At 45.6% G+C, this 27,024-nt stretch overlaps 1 protein-coding gene across 1 annotated transcript in view; it reads right to left on the reverse strand.

Moving 5' to 3' along the window:
* Positions 1-20,060, reverse strand: part of MARCHF4 (membrane associated ring-CH-type finger 4) — a 115,907-nt gene extending 95,847 nt beyond the window's left edge. The window contains exon 1 of the mRNA XM_061384236.1: positions 18,209-20,060. Within this exon, the coding sequence (XP_061240220.1) occupies positions 18,209-18,721 (513 nt within the window). The 5' untranslated portion in view covers positions 18,722-20,060. The remainder of the gene's footprint in view (positions 1-18,208) is intronic.
* Positions 20,061-27,024: the final 6,964 nt, after the last annotated feature.

The raw sequence follows: 27,024 nt of genomic DNA on the forward strand, positions 1-27,024 counted from the left end.
GTCTGGGTTTGTGGCTGGACATAGGAAGAATCCCCCCACAAGATAATCCTAATATGCCTGCTAAGGATAAGAACCCCTGAGCTCCTTGACACTCAAGGTGTGGTCTGTGGACCAAAAGTATCCGCATTGACCTGGGTTCTGTTGGGATGCAGATTCTCAGGCTCCACTCCAAATGCCAAAATCAGATTCTACAGTTGAGCAAGAACACCAGGTGGTTCACATGGCCATTAAAATCTGAGAAGCTCCATACCAGAGATCTAACTGCTTAGGCCCTCCCTCCTGCCCTGTGTAAGATCAAACAGGAGGGTTTCAGTGATCATGGCTCCTTGACTCTAAGCAGCCTGGTGAACCACTGATGGATGCTTGCTCCTAGAATAGGAAACCAGGCACCAGTAGCCAATCAATCAACAAATTCCTCCCAACTTACAGCAGGTAGACACTGAGTACCAGAGGTGTTGTCCTGGGGTATATTAGTCTACAGCATGGTTAGCTGGAACATTCTTGAAGGGTGATCAACTGTCCAGGTTGGTCTGGGATTGTCCCAGTTTTAGCACTGTAAGTCCCACATCTTGGGAATTTTGTCAATCTCTGGGGAAATTGGAACGATTGTCCACCCTATGTTAAGTGGCATTGAGTAACATTTAGAATTGATTTTACCCCACATATCCTGCAAACATGGGCTTTTCCAGGTGGTGCAGTGGTAAAGAATCTGCCTGCCAGTGCAGGAGACGGGGGTTCAATCTCTGGGTTGGAAAGATCCCCTGGAGGAGGGCATGGCAACCCACTCCAGTATTCTTGCCTGGGAATTCCCATGGATAGAGGGAGCCTGGTGAGCTACAGTACATGGGGTCACAAAAGAGTCAAACATAATTTAGGGACTAAACACCACCACCTACATCTTCCCTGGCATGTGTGCATCCAACAGTAACACACACACATAACTTATTTTCTTTGGGGCCTCAATTTCCTTATCTCATAGAAAAGGAAGTTCCCTTTCTCAAATCATACTGTTCTATATGCAAGAAAACCTGTAAATATTTTCTTGCATGAGGGTAGGTAATAATAGTGCTGATGAGTGATCAAAGTAGAATGATCAACTTTGGAATGATCGTTGATGCTGTGTCTGCCAGGCCTCCACAAGGATGAGCAAGCACAGAGGGTCTGAGAAGACTATGGGGCCTGGTGACATTTTGATGACACTTTGATGACATTTTATCTCATCTCTCTAGCTAGACAATGGCCTATAGGTGAGGGACCTGAAATAAAAATATGCCTGAGTCTGAAATGAGATGCTGTTTCCCACCCACGTTAGAGGGACCTGGTGTATTTAGAGTCCCTGGGCCTCTGGACTCTCCTTTGTCAACCTGCTGCAGCTCCCACCTCGCTCTGGCAACCTGAGGTGGTTGGTACCAAGGTGATCACCCACATCAGAGGGACCCCTGTGTCCCCACTCCTCAGACGGGCTCTGTAAGGCAGCCTCTTGGTGGAAGCAGAACTGGATTAGGCCAGGACGGGCACAGGTGCAGCCCCAAGTCAAGATAGGCTCATTGCTGCTACAGCTGATCCCCTAGAGAGGTAGATATGACTCTGCTGAACAGAGTACAGAGAATGGATGAGAGAATTCATATGTATTGAAACAAACACGGTTTCTGGAAAAGCTCCTCCTTCTGCCTGGAATGCCCTTCTCTTCTGTTATCTTGAACAATTTCAAGCCCCCTGCACCCGCTCCACCATAGCTGTCTCCTCTTGTGAGAAGCCCACCTTGATCCTGTGTTCCCAGAGCACCTGGCACAATTCTTAATCCTCTCCATCCTGGATTATAATGGCCCCACCTGCAGTTATAAGACTGCAGAGCTCCTAGAAGACAGGAGCTGTGGTCCAGCTCACTAGGATAGCCAGGATGCTCAGTGCAGCTCTGGCACAAAGCAGTTGCTAAATAAATAAGTGCTGAATGAATGAACTAGATGTTTTACACCACTCCTGTGGGAGGAAGACAAAACAAGTTGATATCACAGTCTCAACAAAATCCACATACTGACTTCTGCAAGGTATCTTGTGGTCTGTGAAGCTAGAAACATACTCCTTTGCCTTCTGTAACCTCTGAGTCTAACTTTAAACAGCAACACTTTAATGTATATATAGGGAACTTGGGGTGATATCCAAATGCACTATGAAGCAGACATATTTTATAAAGATTGTCAGTGATAAAAGTTGAAATATAAATTATAGGGTTACCTCCAAATTCACTAGAAAATTCAATTAATCATAAATGTATCCCATTCCTCCACTTTTTCCCTCCCTAATCTCTTTCATTCTCCAAACATCCCGATAAATTAACACTTTACTACAACATGTTTCCCTGGAGAAGGAAATGGCAACCCACTCCAGTATTCTTGCCTGGAGAATCCCATGGCTGGAGGAGCCTGGTAGGCTACAGTCCACGGGGTCACAAAGAGTTGGACACGACTGAGCGACTTCACTTCACTTCACAACATGTTTATGTCTTAGGAAGTGAATGAATGAATATTCCTGTGACTGGCAAGGGGCTGGGGAAATGTTTTATTCCTGTGAGGGGCAGATGTAGGCTCTAGTTGCTGAGGCAGCCTTAGCATGTTGCCTTCCATCCACCTCTCTAGATCCTGGTTTCTTACCCTAAGAAATTAGGAAAATAAAGTTTGCTCTTTCCTCCTTACCAAAGGAATATGAACCCATGTCTGTGCATGCATTGGAGGATAATGTAGCTCCTGGACCCACAACTGAAGCTTCCAGATAAAACCTCAATTCAGGGACTTCCCTGGTGGTCCAGGGGTTAAGACTCTGCCCTTCCACTGCAAGGGATGTGGGTTCGATCCCTGGTTGGGGAACTAAGATCCCACATGCTGTGTGTCATGGCCAAACAATGAAAATTAATGAAGTAAGAATAGTAAAATATTTTTTAAAAGAAATACTTACAGAAAAAAACCCTTAATTCAATCAACCAAGAAAGTTTTTGCAGAGTTATTATTACCAGGTAGGTGCCCCCCAAGAACAACCAGCCCAGCAGGTTCCACTTACAGAAAGGCCAGCAGGACCAAGTCCCAAAAGGCTGGCCTTGGGAGGAGAAGCTTCTAGAGAGGAGTTAATGCACCCCTCCCCCATTTGCATGAAGCCCATACTTTAATCCACCCAGTTCTCTAAGGAGAGCGATTCAGGGTCTTTGAGCAGAGCAGGGTGATTTGGAAAGCAGCAAGAGGGAGAGAAGATTAAGCTGTGTGGGAAATAATCCCGATGAGGAGAGTGAGGGTAGATCTCGTATAGCTGGCATTACACAGACTCCCACCTGGAGAATTCCCGCTACCCGTCCCAGCATGGTCCCTCAAGGATAAGCTCTTCTAGAGATCCTTCTCTAGCCACCCCTCCTGTGTGGTCCTTCAGCACAATGGGTGTGACTCTGGTCCAAGGTACTCATTGTTTTGATTATGTCATCTTATGGTTGCTTCTCAGCTTGCCAGACTCTTCCCTGGAGCATCTTATCTCCACATCCTCAGGGCGTGGGTGTGTTCACTCAATGTCTGTTGACTGAGTAGTCACACCGATCCTTTTGCTGCCACCCAGCCAGGTGGACCAGAAAAAAAAGGGACAACAGGACATTTTTATCTTTAAATAATGACCTTTGGGGACGGAAGATCCCTTAAGAGGTCATCAAATTTATTCCCCTTGTTGAGCAAGACTGATGAAGGGCCCGCTGGGATGCACTCTGGTCCTGTCTGTCTTGGCCCTGATTGGCAGCATCACTGTGCCACAAAGCTGTTTTGTTGGCTCTCAGCTAGTGCCTCCTCCCCTGAAAAGCCTGTTCAGTAATTGTCTTTTAATAACATTTAATTAACCAGACAATAAGCCATACCTTTCTATTATGGAAAATTCCAAACATACATAAAAGTAGAGAGAATAGAAGAAAGCATGAAACCCATCACCCAAATTTAGCATTTATCAACTTATGACCAGTCTTGTTTCACCTTTAGTCACTAGATTATTTTGAAGCAAATTCCAGCCATCATGTCAAATGTTAGTTAGTAGACAGGATAAAGATTACCTCTCTCTATGTGTTTTGAGGAGGAGATAGCAGAAAACTTTTGAAATCAAACTACATACGTTTTCAAAAGCCCCAAACTGATTTTTTTCTTTTTTTTTTTTTATTTCAGACAGACACTTAATGGATGCCAGAAGTAAGAAACAAGGCAGTGACTCTCAAAAACGTCAGTACCGAGTTTGTAAGGACCAGACCCCTGGGGCTCTCTCTGGAACAAAGATGATTGAAAGGCAGGAGCAGTCAAATGGACCAACCCCCTCAAGCACCGTTTTCTTTTGTGTTAAGTAGATGTAGTTCACGTGCAGACACGTGTCCACTCACTCACTCCCACCCACAGACAAACACACACCACAGGAGAGGACATCTCTTCACTCCCACTCACACTTGCCCTCAGTCACCGGTGACTGCCTGCTTTGGGCAATTGTTCTCTGAACACAAAGTGAACCAGAGTCCCAGCATCAGAGAGCTTTTCTTTCTAAAGTAGCCCACTGCTCCATGGAGGCTTAAGTCTGTGGCTCCTGGAGAAATCGCCACAGGATGAATCAAATAAACAGCCCACACTCACTCAATGTGCCAAAGCGCTCCTTTTTGGGTGTCAGGTTAAGAAGTGTTAAAAAAAAAAAAAAAACATTGCATAATGGCCAATGCTCTTCATGCTGATGATTATGAACTCTGTTTATGTGCTCAAGATCCTGTATTGGGAAAACATTCCTGCCCACTCAACACTGTTCATTGCTCAGGAGTCACCCTGTCAATTACAAAGCACTTAGCACACAGTCATCATATCTGGGACATGTGTGAGGAATGTTTGTCATGCTCTGCAGACAGAGGGGTAAAGAGAGACCAGACAGAGAGTGAATGTTTAGCTGGAGCTCCTTCCTTGTACTATAGTAGATGTTGTCTACTCAAATTCTCACAATATTTCTATGACGTTATTTAATTTGCTCCGGAGAAGCAAATTGTTGCAGATAGAAGACACTGAAGCCCAGGGCATTGAATGGATTTGCCCAAAGTTGCTTTCAGTTTCTGAGTGCCAGAGCCTAGATTCTAACCCAGTGTTTTTAACCACCAAACCCATACTGTTTTTTCTGTGCCTTTTTCTATATTCTTCCCCCCACCTCCAATTTTTCCAAGTATGAGAAACTACCCCCTATTTAAATTATTTTTAGTTTTCAACTTTTCATTTTGAAACAATGTAAGACTCATTTGAAAACTTGTTAACACAGCTTCCCATAAACCCTTCACCCAATTTCTCCAAAGGTTAACATCTTATAGAATGATAGTACAATGACCAAAATGAGGAACTTAGCATTGATACAATGCCGTTAAGTAATTGCTACATCTTATCAGCAACTGTCCCACAAAGGGACAGAAGCAAGTCTGGTCCAGACTTTCTCTGGTCCAGAAGCTAGCCCAAATCACATTGTATTTAGTTACTGTATCTCTTTAGCCTCCTCCAGTCTAGGGTGATTTCCCCTACATTCTTTATCTTTCATGACCATGACCCTTTGGGTTTTTTTTTTTTTAGCCTGTCTCTTTAAATACTAAAGAGGGGCTTCCCTGGTGGTCCAGTGGTTAAGAGTCTGACTGCCAACGCAGGAAACATGGGTTTGATCCCTGGTCAGGTAAGATCCCCCATGCCGCAAAGCAACAAAGCCCATGTGCACAGCCACTGAAGCCCGTGTGCTGTACAGCTGGTGCCCCACAACAAGGGGAGGCAGCACAATGAGATGCCCTCGCACCACAACAAAGAACAGCCCCCCTCACCGCAACTAGAGAAAGTCCAAGCAAAGCAACAAAGACCTAGCACAGTCAAAAATAAATTAATCTTTAAAAAAATTTTTTTAAATACTAAAAGAGTCCCACAAACCCTCAAAATGACTATACTTGTACTTTGTGTGTGCATTAGTCACTCAGTCACATCTGACTCTTTGCGAGCCCATGGACTGTAACCCACCAGGCTCCTCTATCCATGGGATTCTCCAGGCAAGAATACTGGAGTGGGTTGCCATTCCCTTCTCCAGGGGATCTTCCCAACCCAGGGATCGAACCCGGGTCTCCTGCATTGCAAGCAGATTCTTTACCACTAGGCCACCCGAAAAGCCCATACTTGTACTTTGAGTATCCATTAATTGAGAAAATACTTATTGACAAGAAGCTTAACAAACGTGAAAGATGCTTTTGATTTTGTTCGTCCTGGTGGCTTCCATGTACATTTGGAAAATTTTATGTGTATCTGTGAAATAATTTTAATTTACTGACAATGCTTGAGTATGTTTAGTTTCACCTACCCCTGTGATATTTTGGAAGCTTCTCCTGATGTCAGCAACCCACAATCATACACACATCAAGGCAGAGATTCTCAAAGAAAGTTTAGAGAAGACCACTGAAAGCCTGGCAGATCAGATAACATTAACAACTAATGTTCATTGCATCTTTGCAATTTTATTGTGTGTTTGTATTCTACTCTTTGCCAAGAGTTTTGTATGCATTACATCATTTGAGCCTCACAATAGTACCTTTAAGATAGGCACTATTATTATCATTCCCATTCGACCATGGAAGAAATTAACATTTCTGTCTGTAAGTAACTTGCCCAAGGTCACATACCTACTGCAAAGCAACCCTTCAATTGGAATGTAGTTCCGCTTGGCTCTGAAAGCCCCATATTCTTATCCATGCCAATTTTCCCATAAAACATCTCTGACGTTTTGCTTCCATTGTTCCAGTGTCTGGAAAAGTCTTCATTTCCTGTTTTCCAAATTCTTTCTCTGGTTCAGTCTTCAAGGCTCCACTCTTAGGTCACTGGGCTTCCCAGGTAAAGAATCCACCTGCCAGTGCAGGAGACACGGATTCCATCCCTAAGTTGGGAAGATCCCCTGGAGGAGGAGATGGCAACCCACTCCAGTATTCTTACCTGGAAAATCTCATGCACAGAGGAACCTGATGGGCTACAGTCTATGGGGTTTCAAAGAGTCAGACATGACTTAGCGACTGAGCACACACACACAGACACACACACACACACACACACACGAATGTCATTCTTCTAGGAAGAGTTTTTCTATTGGTGAAAGGAAGAATTGGATTTATAACCTCATATATTGCTCCTCTGCCTGATAAGGCATAAAAGAAGACAACAGAACTAGAAGGGGCTTAGACATTCCCTCGTACCACCTCCTCCTTACATAAATGAGAAAACAATAACAATGGCTACTAACACTTACTGCATGCCTACTGTGGGTCAGCAGTGCTCTAAGTGTTTGGCATGTGTTAGCTCATCCAAGTCCCATGGCAACCCTAAGAGGGAGGGACACACAGTGTGGAGAAAGGGATTTCCAAAGCTCGTGACATCTGAACTTCCTCTCTTTCCAATCACCCAGGAGAATGACACTCCCCACCCCTGCTACGAGGAGTTAGACAGAGCCACGTCTCTAGATCCAGCCAAGTTGTAGGCAAGAGCGATGTGCCATTCCAAAAGTGGAGCACTTCATTGTCGGTACTCAGTGAGCTGTGAGGGAGCACGCTGTGCGCCATCTGTTCCCTTACTCCGGGACTCGAGGGCTTCCCCCAGAGGCCCTGATTTGACTTTGCTCAAGAATAGCCTCTGAACATCATTCAGGAATGTGAATTGATGGCTGTATTCGTCAGGGAAACTAGCATCCGCTGGGCAATGTCTTTACACAGTCAAAGTTCGCATCTCTCCCTCATGTCAGAGTCACACAATGGTTAGACTTTTTCCCATCTTGTGGCTGTCCCAGGTGGGACTTGAAGCTCTCAGATCACTGAGACAGGGATGGAGAGAGATGTAAGAGTCATCAATTCCTTCCTCCTCACTGAGAGACCTCCTTCCTAATCACATGGTCCTGTGCTCACCTACCCAACTACTGCCCGCTCCTCTATGAGGGCCCACAGCCTTGTTTCTTATATGTCAGGGACCCTCAGGTCTGGTAGAAGCATTTCTTCTCCCACCATTTGGTTTCCTCCTCCAACTCCTGCCTAATAACACTATTCCTGTGAAGTAGTCCCCTACTCGAAATTGTCAAAGCCAATGGTTAGAAATACAGATTCCAGGGCCCATAGCCTGGGACTCTGCATTTTCCCCACACCTGAGGCACTTCTTGGTGGCCACAGATATTTCAGGACTATTGTAAAGTGTGCAACCCATGTCAATGTTACCCAGACTTCAGTCACTTACACTGTTTGACATATTCATACTATTATTTTCTTCATAGTTAACATTTTTCTCTAAATGTCTCATACTTTTACTTCAGTAAACTTATTTCTAAAGGAGACTTTTTGTCATTACCATAAGCAAAAAAATAAAAGCTATCAGTAACTATTAAAAGAAGACAAGTTGTGCTACATTCATACAATAGAATATTGTGTGTGTGTGTGTTCAGTCGTGTCTGATTCTTTGTGACCCTGTGGACGGTAGCCCACCAGGCTCCTCTATCCATGGGATTTCCCAGGCAAGAATACTGGAGTGGGTTGCCATTTCCTTCTCCAGGGGATCTTCCCAATCCAGGGATCAAACTCACACCTTCTGCATCGGCAGGAGGGTTCTTTACCACTGAGCCACCAGAGAAGCCTCCCCCGAAAAAAGAGTAGACACACACAAATGCAAGAGAAACAAGATTAACAGATTCTAGCTCGATGTTGCTGTGTGTCCAAAGGCTCTGAGTGTGGTACCTTCTCTCTTTGTTTACAGAGGAGATTGACAAGCATTAAAAAGACATGCAAGACATGTTATGAGATTTATGAAAATCTTTTCATGTTATGAAAATCTCCAGAGATTTTCTCCTGACATAATCATAAGATATGAGAACAAAATATCAAGAGAACAACATTCTCACTTGAGGATCCATGTTATTTACCATCATGTCTGTCTAGAGTATCTATCCCACCCCAGCTTTCAGAAATGCTAGTCTAGGGATGACCCTAAATGGAAAACACCTTGCTGTCACCTGAGCAGGTATTTCCACTGCCAGTTCCTCAACACGCTCCTCTCTGTGCACAGCCTATTCCTGGCATCTAGGGATTTCAGAGTCCAGAAAAGTGTCTTTCTGCACAGTTCCTGCCAACAGAGAGTGTTATTTAACAAAGATTGGTCGGGGACATGGTGATGATTGAGATGAGACACATATGTTAGAGGACTTCCCTGGTGATTCAGTGGTTAAGAATCTGTCCTCCAATGCAGGGGACATGGGTTCAATCCCTGGTCAGGGAACTGAGATCCCACATGCTATGAAGCAACTTTGTGCTGCAACTGCTGAGCCAGTGTGCTCTAGAACCCGTGCATCACAAATGGACAGGCCTCACAATGCGATAGAGACCCAACGTGGCCAAAACAGAAAAAAGAAAGAAAAATATATTAGGACTGAGGGATCCAAGCAGGAGAGGATGGAGGTCCAGCTGAATCAGGAAACGCAAGATAAAAAGTCAGATGAACAGAGACATTGGATCTAAATGTGTGTCCCTGATGCTCAGGCATGAAAACAGCTGGGGCTTTCTGTAGTCAAAGCACAGCTTTAATCAGTGTGTCTGATTTTTTAAGGTTGTTGTGAGAGCAGGTGGTAGGAAAGACAGCAGTGTGATCTGGGGGCCCCACTCTGGTCTCCAAGCTACATGGACAGAATCAGGTAAATATTGTTCTCACTTAACGAACAACTGCTGTGTGCCTAGAACTTTAATCATGCCCACTCCTTATGTGTTCAAGCTCAGCACTTTATTCCTGCTTTATAGATGATGAAATCTAGGTCCAGGGAGGTTAAACAAGTCACATAGCTGGGAAGGACCCCAACCGTGATTTAAATCCATGTCTTTCTGACTTGGAATCCCATGTTCTTCTCATCTTTGTACAATTGGATGAGAAAAGATCTGTTCTTGGTCAAGTGATCTCAAGCCAGGATAATGATCACTATGATTCCTAGAATAAGAATCATTGCTATTTGTGATTCTAGAATCAGAAAAGGAGGTTGGATGGGGTGGAATGGTTCATCCATTTCCCCCTCATTCAGCATTTTAACTTATATACACACATATATACACATATATGCCCGTGTACACACAAGTGAATATGTCACTAGGAACCAAAGATAACACTGCTTGTCTGGAATGTGCTAGGAAGGAGGGGAAAGGATCAATATCAAATCCCTACTGTATGCAAGGGTTTCCCAGGTGGTGCTAGTGGTAAAGAACCCGCCTGCCAATGCAGTAGATGTAAGAGATGTGGGTTCGATCTCTGGGTGGGGAAGATCCCCCGAAGGAGGACATGGCAACCCACTCCAGTATTCTTGCCTGGAGAATCCCATGGACAGAGGAGCCTGGTGGGCTACGGTCCACAGGGTCACAAAGAGTCAGACCTGACTGAAGCAACTGACCATGCGTGCACTGTATGCAAAGCCCCATGTTAGACATCAGGGTGGTTTCAAGAGGCTTCTTTTGGAGAAACTGATGTTGCTTCTCTTCAACCACATCCAGATACTATGAAGGAAACTAATCTGATCTGTCCTCCTCAGCATCTCTGAGCACAGGCCCTGTAGATACCCTCATCAAAGCAATGAACTGGCTACAAGACTGGGTCTTATGTGTCTCCTACGTGGGTTTGGATCACAGAGCCTATATTTGCAGAGCCCCCTTTTTTCTGACAATTTGCATCTATCTAGAACTCAGACAATAACTTCTGCAATTTCACCTGTCTTGTCATGCAACAGTCAGTCCTATGTCCACCCCATTTTACTTTTAACATGCACAGACGGCGGTATCAAAGATGGACTCTACGTAATACACACAGCATCTAAGTGACTATCTTACACATGATACTTCTTAGAGGGGGATGGTATACAGTTCGGCCCACACAGTATTCACTTGCCAGATCGTTTACATCCGGGCTCACTTCCAACTTGGCTTCCTTCCCAGCAAACAAGAAGCAGCTCGCTCATTCCCACACTCCTTTGAGGATCCCCTCCCCCTCAAACCAACCACCCTCCCCCAACTCACAAGCCACAGCTGGGCTTCTCCACATACCAGCTGGAAAAGAGAGCAGAGGGAGAGAGAGGGAGATATATTGATTTCCAGGATCTCTCATTTCTTCTTCCAGGCTTTTTTTGAAATCCATATTTCAGCTCTATGAATTCTCTGTATGGGGGCCTCAGCTAGAAGCCACACCCAATAAATTAGCCAACCCACCGCAAGCAGATGCAGGCTGGCAAGTGAAGAAGGATTACTCCAAAGTGAGCACCATGCAGAGAATCTACAGAGAGTTGAGGTGAGAATCACTCCAGCACTGTCAAGACACTGGCTAACTCCCCTCCTCCACTTCATGCTTTATTCATATGCATGCATGTGCACGTGTGTGCATGTGAATCACTGAGAGCTAAATCTGGAAAATAACCAGGGGCCCATTGGTGAGGTTTAAGCCTCCTTACATCATTTCCCAATAAAGCATTAGAGCTTTGTTGAGACCCCTCACCAAAGGGTCCTTGGAACTTCCAGCTAAAATAGGACCAGGACTATCAAATCCAGCAACTGGGAAACAACAGTGGGGAAAAAATCTCCAATGGGAAAATGAAAATAGCTCACATGTGATTTTGGGGAAAGGTGGTGACAGGTGTGCTTCCCCTTTCCTGGGATGGTTCTGCATCCTAGGTCCATGATGGTGTCTGTTGCCTGCCATTCAGGAAATGCTCGCTCTCCTATTTTACATGCATGGAGCAAATTCAGGATTGCAGCCATCACATCCTCATCAGCACCTTAGAATTTCTACAAACACAGGACAGAGACTGTTCTTTGTGATCTTTGCTGAAGATACATTTTTACACGCCATGTGCTATATAGACCCTGGAACTAGATATTCTGAAACTAGATGACCCTTTGAATTAGAAAAGGATGCAGACCCTTCTATTTCTGCTTAGATTAAAATCTCTCTGGACCCCAAGCAATCTCATAATGAATCCCAAGTCTCAAGCTCAAAGGGGATTTTGAGGGTCATTAGTTTCAGATGTCCACTTGAGCCCCCTTTCTAAGGCAGCCTATACTATCTTGGAGACAGCTTTGATAGAAAGTTCTTTCTAATATCAAAACCCAAGTTGGCTTCCCAGGAGATTCCACCACTGGCCAAGGCATTGCTGTTTGTGATCACAGAGGACAACTCTGCCCCTTCTTGTGTGCAGCACATGGTCAGCCGGTGAATGTATTTTTCTCTTTTTTAGTCTCTTCTCCCCACTTCCCATACCTGTGGGGCTGCCCATTGCATAAGTTCTAAAGGCTCATTCATTTAGCAAATACTTATGGAGCATAAAGCCAGGAACTGGACTGATAAGCAAATCACAACCAAGTCACTGCTTCCAGGGCTCTTACAGTCCCTTTGCAATGCCTTCCTTAAACTCAGGCAAGGGGGCCCCTTGCTATAGAAGGCTCCACTCTTCCTTCTTCAGCTGCATGCTTTCCATAGCATGAGGAGCCTGCAGGGACCCGCAGCCCCTTTCTAGAACATGCTTTGATTACCTGAAGCCCTAGAATTCCTGCCTATGTAGCTATGAGCCTGCTCCCCAAACCTTCATGGTTCTCCTTCTTCAGGCTCAAAAGGAGAGAGACAAGAGAAAGCTCTTTGGAGGTGGTATAGATAGAGCTTGGACAAGCCAGTGCGTGTGTCACATGTGTATGTCCAAGGCTTGTCACTGTACAAGAAGGAGCCAGCAGTGGAAAGAGAATCTGAGCAGAGTGGCCTGTTGACCAAGGGCCTAGTGTCCCCATTTGCCTAGCACAGAATTCAGAGGACCCTAATAGTTTTGAATTCAGACCTGTTTTCCTTCTTGTTTTGAAGGTATATCCTTCCAGGACAGAATGATATAATGGACTTTGTTTAACAGTTTGTTAGCTGGTTTTATTACTTCTAAATATTTTGGCCTATGATATGTGAAAGGGTTTTTCCAATAGTCATGAATGGATGTGAGAGTTGGACTATAAAGAAAGCTGAATGCTGAAGAATTGATGCTTTTGAACTGTGGTGTTGGAGAAGACTCTTGAGAGTCCCTTGGACTGCAAGGAAATCAAACCAGTCCATCTTAAAGGCAATCTGTCCTGAATATTCATTGGAAGGACTGATGCTGAAGCTGAAACTCCAATTCTTTGGCCATCTGATGCGAAGAACTGACTCACTGGAAAAGACCCTGATGCTATGAAAGATTGAAGGCGGGAGGAGAAGGTGACAACAGAGGATGAGATGGTTGTATGGCATCACCGACTCAATGGACATGAGTTTGGGTAAGCTCTAAGAGTTGGTGATGGACAGGGAAGCCTGGCGTGCTGCAGTCCATGGGGTTGCAAAGAGTCAGACATGACAGAGTGACTGAACTGAACTGCACTGATGATATGTGAGACCATATCCATGCTCTTGCCCTGTGGTCCATAAATGTTAGGTATGGGTCTATTCTTTGTGGATATAGATATTAATTAATCACACAAAGAAGTATAAAATTGAACCATGATGATAAGAAAAATAATATACTATTTCTTCTCCCCTAAAATGCTCTATTTGATCTCCATTCCCAGAGTTCTCCTTGCATCTGGGGGTTCCCAGTTTCCGTTGAACCCAGCAACACCCTCTTCTCCTACTTTCTGAGATCCAAAAACTTTGACTAAAATATTTCACATTACTCTGGCCCCTTCTGAACTTGGAGCTCCAGAGAAATAAATCCCAGGAAGAATAAGGGAGGCTGACCAAGACTAAATCCCTTCCAGACTAAATCCCAGACCAAGACTAAATCCCTTCCAGACTAAATCCCAGACCAAGACTAAATCCCTTCCAGAAATAAGTTTCTTGCTTTTCATTAGGTCCAAAACAGGTACCCCATCACCCGTCACCCCCTCTACTATGGTAGATTCCCTCTTTGTACCCACTCCAGGAGCTCCACAGCTGACCCAGGCTGGGAGATGGTTTCACCTCTTTGTTAACGTATTCTTGTGTCTCACAACTCTTCTGCTTCCTGCTGTCTAAACTCAGCCTATTTCTTCTCACTTAGTCTGCAGCAGCATCAGAGAAACCTTCTCTGACTAATTGGAGAAAAGGTAGCAAATTCATCCACTTGTCTCTCTGAATAGGCACCCCACACTTTAGCTGCTTTTAAGCATGCATCTCTTCCTTGCCCTGATATTACTGTAATTCACCTGCGACTCACTGTCTGTGTGTTCTTGATCTCTACCAGCCTCTGTGATGTCTGGGTTAGATTGTGAAAATCCCAGAGGGGGCAGGCCCACATCTGCCCTGTGTCTCCAGACCCTGCTCAGCAGAGCAGCAGGCAGAGGTGGGCACTTAATATAGACTTTTGATGATGGAAACAGAAGAGCAGCACTCTGTCTAGAGCATTGTGAGTGAGCAAGAAGCGAGCTGCCACCCAGATGGACCACAGCACAGCAGTTCTCCTGCCAGCCTGGAAGCTGGAACACACTTTTCCTTTTAAACCAAGTATGTGGGAATGGGGACAATGTCTTATCTCTGAGATAACAAGAGCAACAAACACCGTGTCAGCACTGCTCTAACGGTGTTGACCAATCTGGTGCTCAGAACAACGTTTTGCATTTTGGGACTGTCATCATCAGGCCAGTTTTACAAATGAGAAACCTGAAGCACAGAGAATCTGTGCAAATTCTTCAGGCCTCAAACTGGGGCCATCTGGCTTCAGAGACCTCCGCTTACCTGCCACGGCACACTTCCTGGACATGAACTAGGGCAGCTTCAAGCACAAATGGAGAGCGAAGGGCTGCCAGCCAGGCTCTTGTCCCATGCTCTCATGGATCTTTGACCGACTGATTCCTGTCCCACCCAAATGACTGGCTAAGGGGAGGAGTTGGCCACTCAGGCAGTTGTCCAGTGTGGAGCCAAGTTGGCCTTCAAAGCATTTGTTCACACCCCACCCCTCTCTCTCCTCCTGTCCTCTCTTCTGTTTCTCAAACATACTAGGTGTGTTCATTCCTGGGTCTTTGAACCTGCTGTCTCCTCTACCTGGATAACTCTTCTTCTAGACCTCTGTATGTGTCCCTGGGTCATTTGCATTACTTAGGTATCAGCTCAGATGGTATATTCTTAGGGCAGCTGCTCACAATCTGTCTGTGTAATGTAGCTCCCAAGCCCTCCCCCTCCTTCTTGTCTAACTCATTTTCCTGTTTTGCCTTCATCACAGCACTCAACACCATCTGAAATCACTTTATCACTTTTTTTGTCTGCTAGTTTACTTGTCTATTTCTGCATCTTCACTTGAACATTAGCTTCAGGAGACCAGAGATCTCATCTGTGTTGTTCTCTCCTGGAAACCCAGGGTCTGAAACAATATCTGGCATGCTGTAGGTGCCCAACAAACATTTGTTAAATATATGCATGTGTGAATGAATAAATACTAAGTCCTTTAGAGATATATATGAATTTGGAACTTGTTGGATCCTTCAGTTGCCTGCCCCTCACCACATACATTTTAAGCCTTTGGCAGGAAGAGACCAGGTTTTCAGCTTTGGCATCCTTTTAGCCCCTGGAGTAGTGGCAAGTGACTGAGGAGCTGTTCAGTTCCTTTGTCTGGTCAGAGGAAAGACCAAGACATTCAGCTACTGAGATTGCAGACTGTCTGCATTAGCTGCAAGTCCACGTGTGAACAATTGCTGGACAGCTCCCTCCCTGAACAGAAAACAAAATACTGAAATCTCAGCTTTTCACTTTCTGCCTGTGTCTGACTTCTCTTTCTTCTTTCTCTAGAGAGTTTTCCCCATCTCCTCCCCTTTGTCTCCCTTCCTCACTGAAATCCTGTGAAGAAAAACAAGCAAAAAGTGGGAAAATGTGTTCACATCTAACACATGCGACTCTTGTTTCTAGTATAACACAACCCCATTAAAATCTCCTGGCTCCTGCCCAAATAAAGCAAAACCTCAAAACATAATAATCATATGCAGAGGGTGCCTGATTTGATCCAGACTTAGTATCCACACTATCTCCCATCCCTCTCACATAATAATAGAGCTCATTTCTTTATTGGGGCTAGCTTTTTTTTTTTTTTCCACTCCATGCTTTATTTGTGACACACTATAAAAATAACAAACAAGAAAGGAAAGCTCCTAACCTTCAACCAGACCTTATGTCACTTAAGGGTATTTCACAGTATTCCTAAGAATTTTTTTTTAAACAAAATATTGCTTTACCATAAGCAAAATATATGTCATTATATATTAATCCCTTTCAAGTCATTTTCAGGCTCATTATCTTCTGGATCCTCTCAACATACTTATAAGGAAATGTGGGGAATAGAAAAAGGTTCTTTTAAATCACAGAAGTTGGAAAAGGGACCCTGGGGAATAAAGAAATTGAAGGAGTTCACACAGCAGATAGATACCATCCAGAACAGGTTCCAAGCCCTGTTGTTTGCTAGAGACAAGCATATTCTTGCCAGAAGCCACACTCCCAGTGCCCCTGTGACATTCAGACCTGAACCAGGCATACAGGAGAAGAAATAAGTCTCTCTCTCTCTCTCTCTCTTTATTTTTTGAGAAGACGGGGCTTCTAATGGAGACAGATGCTGACTGGGAGCAGCCCAAAGTGAAACACACTTCCTGCTCTCAGCTGTGCCACTCCTCCTTGTGTCTGCACTGGATGCCCAGCCCTGGAAGAGGGGCACTGAGCAGGCACCTGGACCTTCCTGCTGAACAGGAGTCTTTGGCTCTAGGCTGCAGTCCAGTTGGGACTTTTTGGCAATCCTAGTCAAAAAAGGGCTTCCCTGGTGGCTCAGGTGCTAAAGAATCTGCCTGCAATGCAAGAAACCTGGGTTCAATTCCCAGGGTAGGGAAGATCCCCTGGAGAAGGGAATGGCAACCCACTCCAGTCACAAAAGGAGGAACCCTGCTCTCAGCCTCTCAGAGACATTTATTCACACTGAGATCAACATCACTTCCTCTCATAATGCCTGGGCCATGGCCCCAGTCATTTTCTGTCCTGAAGTGCCCTGCTCATTCCAGGCAAACACAAGATGAATGAAAATGTCCGCGAAGCCTGTCTCTCAAAGACAAAGCCTTCAACAGAAACTAGAGGGTGCAGCAGCATGTCATCCTAGTACACCATCACTTGTTGTAGGAGCACCCAGAAGCCTGACCCCCACTTTAGGGAAGCTGGTGAAGAAGGGGCTGATGTGTGACCATATAGCCCTGCCCAGGGTGCAACTGAATGTTCCTTCTCCAGCATCACTAAGTCAGATTTTCAGGTGAACCTTTCTTATCTGGGATTCTGTGGGCCAGAACTGTGTTGCCACAATTTATGATTCCAGAAGAATGTGCACATATTCTCCAGCACTGCAGACACTAGATTGAAAATGGGGCTAGAAGGGGTGGTGTGAGTATGTCTTTGAAAATCTGAATGTGTCGGGGTAGGGAGACCCCTTGGCCTTGGGAAGACTCTGGTCCATAAGGTACTTGGCATCTCTATCCGGATGGGGAGAGTTTAAGGGACTTTCTAAGTTCATGTGCTTTCAGACCTGCCAAGGGGAATAATTATGATCAGACTCCCTATTTCCTTCTCCACTTTCCCTAAACTCCCTCTCACCCTATTTACCTAACACTTTCAACCTAGAAAAACTTCAGTCTGACAAGAAGTGTATTAGCAAACTGTATAATCTTCACAAACTTACAAACCCTCTCCATTTCCTCCTCAGTAACTAAAACACACTGCCAAGGATGTCAATATAATATGGGAGGGGATCATCTCAAAGGGAAGAAACAGATGTAGGCTGTTAAGGACAAGATCTCCATACACTATCAGAGAGAGAAGAAGTTTGAATCTGGAACTGAAGACAGTCTGGGGAAATGTCACTAACGACAAATCAGATACAAGGATATCTTGGCAACAAGCATGAATGTACCACCAAGTTCCTTCATTTCATCCCTTCCAACTTCCAAATCTTCCCCTCTGAGGATGCTTATGGAATTTTGGGATGGAATCGAACATATGGAAGGAAAATGCAAAACAGGCTCCACCAGGCACCAGAAACCTCTTGGGAAAATTTAACCACATGAAACATCACTGGGGATCCCTTAAAGCTTACAGTCCTCCTGCTAGAGACAGCATAGGGCAAGTAGGTGAGTAGGAAAAGGGGAGAAGGGTCTCACCTGTTCCGGCCCCTGGAAGCAGATGCGGCAGAGTGGGGTCCTCATGCCACTGTCCAGGCTGCTTCCCAGTGAGTAGCGATCCTCAGCCTTCCCTTTACAGAAGTCATCTGATGAGGCACTGCTGAGCAGCGAGACAGGTGGCTCTGTGGCTGGGCCACCCCAGTCATCTTCCACAGAAGGTGGCAAAGGCGGTGGAGGTGGCAGGGGAGGGGTCTCCCTGCTCACCCCTTCTCGAGGGCCCCTCCAGCCTGCCCACCCCCCGGCACCCAGAGCCGGAAGGGTGTTGTTGTTGGCCGCCAAACCAGGGGGCTGGGGTTCTCCGTGCATGGGCAGGGGCGCTGGAGGGGGGCGCCGCAGGAGGAAAACCTTCAGGTCATTGAAGAGCATACGGCAGCGGCACTTGAGTAGACCCTGGTGGCGCAACATCTGGGGAGCTGGGGTGCACAATCCACAGCAGTACCAGGCACAGCAGCACCACCACCACCGGAGCAGCCCACTCAGGGGCATCAGCATGTGCCCAGTGGAAGCAGAGGGCCCGGTAGGGGCAGGTAGAGTCTTTGCGGAGGATAGGATGGTCTGGGGGGTCCACAGTGTATCTGTGTTATGATGGAGGGAGTCTTCATTCTTGCTGGCTCCTCTTATATCCCCTCCAAGTAGCAAATAAATGACTCCCAGGACTGGCAACTGAGAGTCACTGGTCCTGAACTCTACCTGGACAGCCCAAAAAAATCGTCTTGCCCCTCCTACCTCTACCCAAACCTTAAGCTTTCAGCGTGTCTCCCTCTTTGCTTTTGACCTGGTAGCACTGGTACAGGCAGGGGGATAGAAAAAAAAGTTGAGGATGGGCTGTTAGGGCCTTGAGATCAAAGTCTGACTGTTAGAAAGTTCCCTGGGAAGAGGCTTATTGGGTTTTTCTCAAATTCCCAGGGAGTGGGAAATTTCTTCATATAAAAGGGTGAGGAAGGTTATCAATAAAATTTGGAGTGTACTGAGCTGGGCTTAGAGCAAACTAGCTCAGTGAAGAATTGAGGACTGCGTGTGCTAGAGAGAAAAGAGAGTTTCCCTTAGGTAGCAGGAGGTTGGTTTTGAGGGCCTGGGGGAGGTGAGGAGGGGAAGAGAGGAGGTTGGGAGAAGTTTCAATTCTCCTGGGCAGAAAACTGGGGCAATTAACCTCCAGAAGCACCAGAGTTGTTTTTAAGAGAGCAGTGGGTGGTGGGGAAGGGATCCAGGTGATACTGGGCAAGGGGCTTGTGCTTTGCCTCTGCAGCGGAAGGGCTGCACAGAAGAGGGGAAAGCCAATTAGGAGAAGAGAGGTGGGAAAATCAGGGACTGGGGACGGGGAAAAGAAAGGGAAAAACAGAAAAGATCGTTTAACCCTTGCAGAGCCACCTCCTTCCTGAGCGTTAAGATCCTGGCTAAAGGAAGGGTGTGTGTTTGGGGAGTGGGAGGCAGTGAAGCAGAGATAAGGGGTAGAGAAGAGGGGCGTGCGTGTGGGAGAGAACTAGGGGGAGTAGTTACATGATCAGAACCCCCTGCCCAGCCCTGTGACAGTCTGTAAACCCTCGGCCCTCTTCCCTGGCTCCATCAAAGGTCCCTTGGGGCGAGGGGCAAGGGGCGGTAGAAGGGCAGGTCCAGGCGGGTGAGTGGCCTCGCCTTCTCGGGTTGCTCCTCTGGGCCGCTGTCGCCCTCCTTCTCTCTTTCCGGATCTGCCCGCGGCCACCGATGCTGCTGTGGCGGCGGCGGTGACTGCTTGTCGGTGGCGTCCCGGTGTCTCCGGGGCGGGGGCCGCTCCGGCTCGTCCTCTGGCTGCAGCTCGCCGTCCGACGCGGCCAAGACTCCCGGCTTCATGATCCTCCGCCTCCTCCTCCTTCCCGGGGGGCCAGCTCTGAGCCCCCGAGCCCAGGCAGCGCTGCCATGCAACCAGAGGCGAGGCAGGCGTAGGGGTGGGGGCGGCTGGGGAGTGAGGAGTAAGGGTAATAAAAAATGAAATAATACTAATGAAATAAGAATAATTCGGTTCTCAAATAATCAGGAAAGAGCGCTTCTAGAGGGGTGGGGGCGGAGAAGGGCGGCTGCCGGGTCTTCACGGCAGCTCTGCCCCTGCTACCCCCACCAAGGGCGGCCTCGGTCGGCTCTCTGCGCGCCCCCCCTCCCAACCCCTCCCTCCTCTCCGCTGCCTCTAGCTGGCTGGGCTCGCTGTTGCTACCTCTCTTCGTAGAAGCAACGAGGTAAGGCTTGTTTGCAGTACCAGCTAAGGGTGGGGAGGGGGGAACGAAGCAGCGTGGCCGAGGTGGGAGGTAGCCAGCACTTGACTCCGGCTGGGTCCTCGCGACTCCCCAAAAACCATGTATAAATATATCTCTTTGAAAAGGCGAGAGGAAGCAAATCAGATTCCAGGCTGCTGCCAGGTGTTGTCTCGTCTTCCGCCGTTGCTCAGCACCCGCCCGCCGCGACTGCTGCCCCCCTGGCTCAGTTCCCAAAGGGGTGGTGCTGGAAGGGAGGTGGCAGGCGGTGAGCTGACCGTCCGAGGTCTGGAAGCAAGGTTCCTGGAGCAGAGAATCGGCTCTCAGCTCTCTCCACCGCCGCTGCTGCATTCAGCACCCTAGGCGAGTGGACAGCTCCCACCCAGACCCAGAGCGTCACGCAAGTGGGGGCCTGACGCAGACGCCGGGGAGGGATTGAGGAGGGAAAGAGACTAGAGGGAGAAGGAGAGAGGGGAGAAGGGAAGCACTGTTCGAGGGAAGGGGATGGGGAGGGACCAGGCGAAAAGGAAGGAAGGAGAAGGAGGGATTTAGGAAGGAAAGGAGGAGGGAGCAAAGTGGTGGAAGAGAGAGAAAGGCAAGTGGGGTGGAGGGGAGCATTCGGGTACTAACTCGTACATTTGCCCCCAGCTTGGGAGAGTGTATCAGTGTGGTTGGCACCGCTATAGAATTTCTTCCCGCTGTACACTGTTACTGCCCCCTCAACTCACATACACAGAGACTTCTACATCTCAACCAGAGTCCCATTTCCCTGCTCATATAAACATTTTAAGCAGATACCAGTCTGCAAACTTTGAAAGACAGAAATTTTTGTGATTCTTGCACTGATGCTGGGACTTGATGGAGACTAAGTCCCTCACATGACTAGGAACTCATGAGAAGAAAATATTTCTAACAGGGAGAGATGCTAACACCATTTTTGCCAGTTTTTTCTAGAATATAAATTTCTAGACAGAAATTTTTCTGGGTCCATTTAAATTCTATGCACCTAGGTCAATGATAGCATGTGGCAGGTACTTAATACATATTTGTTGAGTGGATTATGACCACTTTCACCAAAGTCATTTGTGTTAGTTGCTCAGTTGTATCTGACTCTGCAACCCCATGGACTGTAGCCTGCCGGGCTCCTCTGTCCGTGGAATTTCCCAGACAAGAATACTGGAATGGATTGCTATTTTCTTCTCCAGGGTATTTTCCTGACTCAGGGATTAAACCCAGGTCTTCTTAACTGCAGGTAGATGCTTTACCATTGGAGCCATCAGTTCAGTTCAGTCGCTCAGTTGTTTCCAACTCTTTGTGACCCCATGAACTGCAGCAAGCCAGGCCTCCCTGTCCATCACCAACTCCCGGAGCTCACTCAAACTCATGTCCATCGAGTCGGTGATGCTATCCAGCCATCTCATCCTCTGTCGTCCCCTTCTCCTCCTGCTCCCAATCCCTCCCAGCATCAGTGTCTTTTCCAACGAGTCAACTCTTCGCATGAGGTGGCCAAAGTATTGGAGTTTCAGCTTTAGCATCAGTCCTTCCAATGAACACCCAGGACTGATCTCCTTTAGGATGGACTGGTTGGATCTCCTTTCCATCCAAGGGACTCTCAAGTCTTCTCCAGCACCACAGTTCAAAAGCATCAATTCTTCAGTGCTCAGCTTTCTTCACAGTCCAACTCTCACATCCATACATGACCACTGGAAAATCCATAACCTTGACTAGATGGACCTTTGTTGGCAAAGTAATGTCTCTGCTTTTGAATATGCTATCTAGGTTGGTCATAACTTTCCTTCCAAGGAGTAAGCATCTTTTAATTTCATGGCTGCAATCACCATCTGCAGTGATTTTGGAGCCCAAAAAAATAAAATCTGACACTGTTTCCACTGTTTCCCCATCTATTTCCCATCAGGAAAGCCTAAAACCATCATTACTCCAAGCCATAGACCTCTTTCAATTGTAATCATAAGAATCCAGAGCAATATTACAGCCTCATCTTAACCAATGTCTCCAGCTTCCCCTCTATTTGAGCCTTTCACTGAGCCACTGACAAGAAATAATTTGAGATGGATGTTAATTTCCTCTCTTATTTCTACTTCTGACTCATGTCATCCTACTCCATCCTTCTCAATGAGTTGCTAGTGAATAGAAAAGTGTCCTTAAATGTGAAGAAAAAGGAAAATTTAAAGTGGTCTGTACAAATACTCAGTACTTAGCAGCTGTGGGCTTTGGTCATTTAAAACTTAGGATTTCTTTCTTGCCTTTCCTCATAACTAATCCCTCTGTCTTCAGCCTCCATGCATGTGTGTGTGTGTGTGCGCACACACAAAGCCAAGGTCACAGACTTGGACAAACTATCCCAATGAGTCATCTCCTTTAAAAATGTTGGAGCCATAGACAGAGTAGCATGCAAAAACCTCTGTTTCAAAATATCATTGACAGCCCTATGAGTCACAAGAAAACTATCCCTTTGCTGCCATCTCCTTCAATGATTCTTTCCTACAAGTTCTAAGGAGCAAGGATTTAAGTATGGGTCTTGGTTAACTCGGGGTGGCTACTTGCTTGAATCATGCCTCAGAACCCACCACAGATGCTGACACCTGGGCCAAGGTGAGTAGTTGGAAGAGGATGGTGCTGTTAACAACTCCAAAATAATATGTATTTTATTGATATGAACATGACTACTGTGCTACAGAAAAGATTTTCTTTGCTTAAAAAAATCCATCTTATCTCAAAGAAAACTCTCTGTGCTCCACATTACCTTGTGCTTGCCTCTGACATTGTGCAAATTAGTCTTTAATAATGATTTCATCATATATTCGACTTCCCTGGTGGCTAAGAGGGTTAAGCATCTGTCTACAATGTGGGAGACCCGGGTTTGATCCCTGGGTCGGGAAGTTCCCTGGAAAAGGAAATGGCAATCCACTCCAGTACTATTGCCTGGAAAATCCCATGGACAGTGGAGCCTGGTAGGCTACAGTCCATGGAGTTGTAAAGAGTCGGACACGACTGAGCAATCTCCCTTTATAAGACTCAGAAATCCTTGAAGGCAAGAATCCTTGAAGGCACCTAAAGTCTTCTGGGTGATCAAGAAAATGAATGTTTCAGAAAATTTTAAATTGTTTTTAAATTAAAAATAAATAAAAATTAAAAAGAAAATGAACGAGTGATGGATGGCCTTTTTGTTTCAGTGAAGCTATCATATTTTTCCTCTTTATCCTACGCACACCTATGTGAATGCTCTCATACATGACTGAATATCTGTTTTACCCGAAACTGAGTTTCAGGATTTTATGCCAATAAAACACTGGTCCCAAGTATGTCATGGAAATAAATTGGGGCAGGAGATACAAAAGCCATAAGGAGCTTTACTCAGAGTCATTGAAAGGGGTGATATCCATAAGAAGACTGTCTTTTCCAACTCTTTCACTGACAGCAAAAAAGATTTCTAGAAACAGAAAGCTGCTAAGGGTGGGAAGCAACAAGACTGTTTTCAAAAAACCTGGAAAGCTTGAAAGTTCTGTTTTGAACATAATGTAAATGTTGAAAAATGCCTCACTGAGTCAGATTCTTCTGATACTGATGATGAAACAGTAGTTGTGAGCCCCTTAAGAATTAAAGTCATAGATCAATGGGTCTCCATTTAAGCATTCAAAAAAAACATTTACTAAACACCAATTATAAGTAAGGCATTGTGTTGGAAGATGTGGGGAACATAGAAATGAATTGATTGAAACTGAATCCTTTAAGGTCTAGTACTATAAACTTACACAAAATCATAATATAAGTTATAAAGTAATAAATACTACAAAGGTATTCAAATTTTGAAAAATGTTTAGAAATAGGTGGTAATTAATGCTTACTCCCTGGCAGCAGTTAGGAGAGGTGGGAGGAGGTGGAGATGCCAGAGCTGTAGGAAAGCTTTTTTTTAAGAAGTGACATTTGAACTGAGTTAATATGTAGAATTCAGAGGAGGGATGTATATTTCTGGCAATGGGAATGCTGAAATAATTTGATTCTTCCATTTGCCTGGAGTGGAAGTTGCTTGAAGGTAAGTAGCTAGAAGTAAAGTTAGAAAGGTAGACTGAAGCCAGATTACAGAAGGCCCTGAATGCCACTCTGGGAGAAGATTTATTCATTGACCAGGTACTTGTTTTAATGGTTTTAAAGATTTGGAGCTGAAGGTGAAGGGCAGAAATAAACTTTATCTCTTAGCAGGTTAATTAACTGGATGGGATTTCACTGCTAACAGGTGAGAAGCAATCAATATTTTTCATTTCACGCCAGAAAGTTCTCAGCTCCTTAATAGATTTATTCTTTTAAACGAGGTTGTTTTCAGATATATTTCATTACATACAGGGATGCTGGGGGTCATATGAATTAAAAGAGTAGAAGAATGAGAGGCTCAAAGGAATAGTCTTCAGGAAGAAATATTAGGAGATGCAGAGATTCAGAAAAGACTTATTACAGAGGCCATTGCACTTTTTTCAGCAACCAGGGGAGCCCTAAAGGGATGCCATCTAGTAGCTATTGTTTCTTTTCCTAGACAGAGTACTCAGGGTGGAAGGCATTTTACAGAGGCTAGGGGGAAAAAGATTAGGTGACTCTGTGCCTAAGATCCAATAGCAAAGTAAGGGCTAGAACTTACACATCTTCTAATCCTCAATACAGTTTGCTTTCCATTAATTCAGTTTAAATACATGCTGCTGCTAAGTCACTTCAGTTGTGTCCAACTCTGTGCGACCCCATAGACAGCAGCCCACCAGGCTCCCCCCGTCCCTGGGATTCTCCAGGCAAGAATAGTGGAGTGAGTTGCCATTTCCTTCTCCAATGCATGAAAGTGAAAAGTCAAAGTGAAGTTGCTCAGTCGTGTCTGACTCTTAGCGACCTCATGGACTGCAGCCTTCCAGGGTCCTCCGTCCATGGGATTTTCCAGGCAAGAGTACTGGAGTGGGGTGCCATTAAATACATAGTCCCTTTATAGTTCCTCAAGAATAATTGCAGAATTACTGTTATCATGCAGATTATTAATAGCTATCATATACCAAGCCGCACATCTTTTGCAAATGTACTTATTAAAAATAGAAATTCCTTTATGTGGCAGCCTGGATGGGAGGGGAGTTTGGGGGACAATGGATACATGTGTATGTATGGCTGCGTCCCTTTGCTATCCACCTGAAACTACATTGTTAATTGGCTATACCCCAATACGAAATTAAAAGTTAACAAATTTTTTAAAATAGAAATTCTTAAGAGCTGCCCCAAGTCTACTGCACATGAATTTCTTGGGGAGCAACCTGAGAATCTGCATTTTAACAAGTGCCTTGCCCAAGTGACTTTTTGATCCTCAAAACTCCTTAGGTGGTAGGTATTTTCCATACTTTGTGAATAAGAAAACCAAGGCTCAGAAAAACAAAGTTTAAAGTTATATACAGTTGGTGATCAGCAAAGGCAAGATTCTGATTGAGGCCTAAAGTGTATGTTCTTCTTATGATGCAACATTGCCTTTTAAATTAAGCTTCCAAGGGCCATATAGAATCCCATATACTTATTGTCTGTCATACTGTGTCCCATGTCAAAAGATAGTTCAAAATGAGGGCTAAGGTGTGGCAGGCAGCTTCTAAAAGGGGCCCTAATGCTCCCCACTTCCTGGTACTCATGCCCTTGTATAGGAGTGTGGGCTGGACTTAATGACTTGTTTCTAATAAATAGAATATAGTCAAAGTGATGGAATGTCACTTCAGAGATCAAGACTGTGACTTGCCTCTTGCTGTCATTCTCTCACTGGCTCTTCTCACCTGCTCACTCTGATGGAAATCAGATGCAACATTGTGAGGTGCACCATGGAGAGGCCCATGTGGCAAGGAACTGAGGACAGACAGCCTCCAGCCAATAGCCAGCAAGGAACCAAGGCCCTGAGTCCAACAGCCCACAAGGAACTGATTGCCAATAATCACATGAGTGGGCTTGGAATCAAGTCCTTCACCAGCTGAGCCTTGAGTCCGGCTAACATCTTGATTACAGCCTCATGAAAGAACCTGAGGACCCAACTATGCTATGCTATGCTAAGTCACTTCAGTCGTGTCCGACTCTGTGAGACCCCATAGACGGCAGCCCACCAGGCTCCCCCGTCCCTGGGATTCTCCAGGCAAGAACACTGGAGTGGGCTGCCATTTCCTTCTCCAATGCATGAAAGTAAGAAGTGAAAGTGAAGTCGTTCAGTCATGTCCGACTCTTAGCGACCCCATGGACTGCAGCCTAACAGGCTCCTCCGTCCATGGGATTTTCCAAGCAAGAGTACTGGAGTGGGGTGCCATTGCCTTCTCTGGAGGATCCGACTAAGCTGTGCCTGAATTCCTGACTGATGCAAACTGTGAGATAAATGTAGTTGTTTTAAGCCCCCTCTCTGTTGTCACAACCCCCACTCCAACACACATCTATAGAGACATTTACCTCTCAACCAAAGTCCGTTTCCCTGCTTGTAAGCATTTTGAGTTGATATTCACCTTCAAGTCTTTGAAGAGATGAAGTTAAGGAATCTCTCATTTGAACTTCGGCACTTGGTGGAGA

This window comes from Bos javanicus, chromosome 2, assembly GCF_032452875.1.
Source record: "Bos javanicus breed banteng chromosome 2, ARS-OSU_banteng_1.0, whole genome shotgun sequence".
Classification (NCBI taxonomy): domain Eukaryota; kingdom Metazoa; phylum Chordata; class Mammalia; order Artiodactyla; family Bovidae; genus Bos; species Bos javanicus.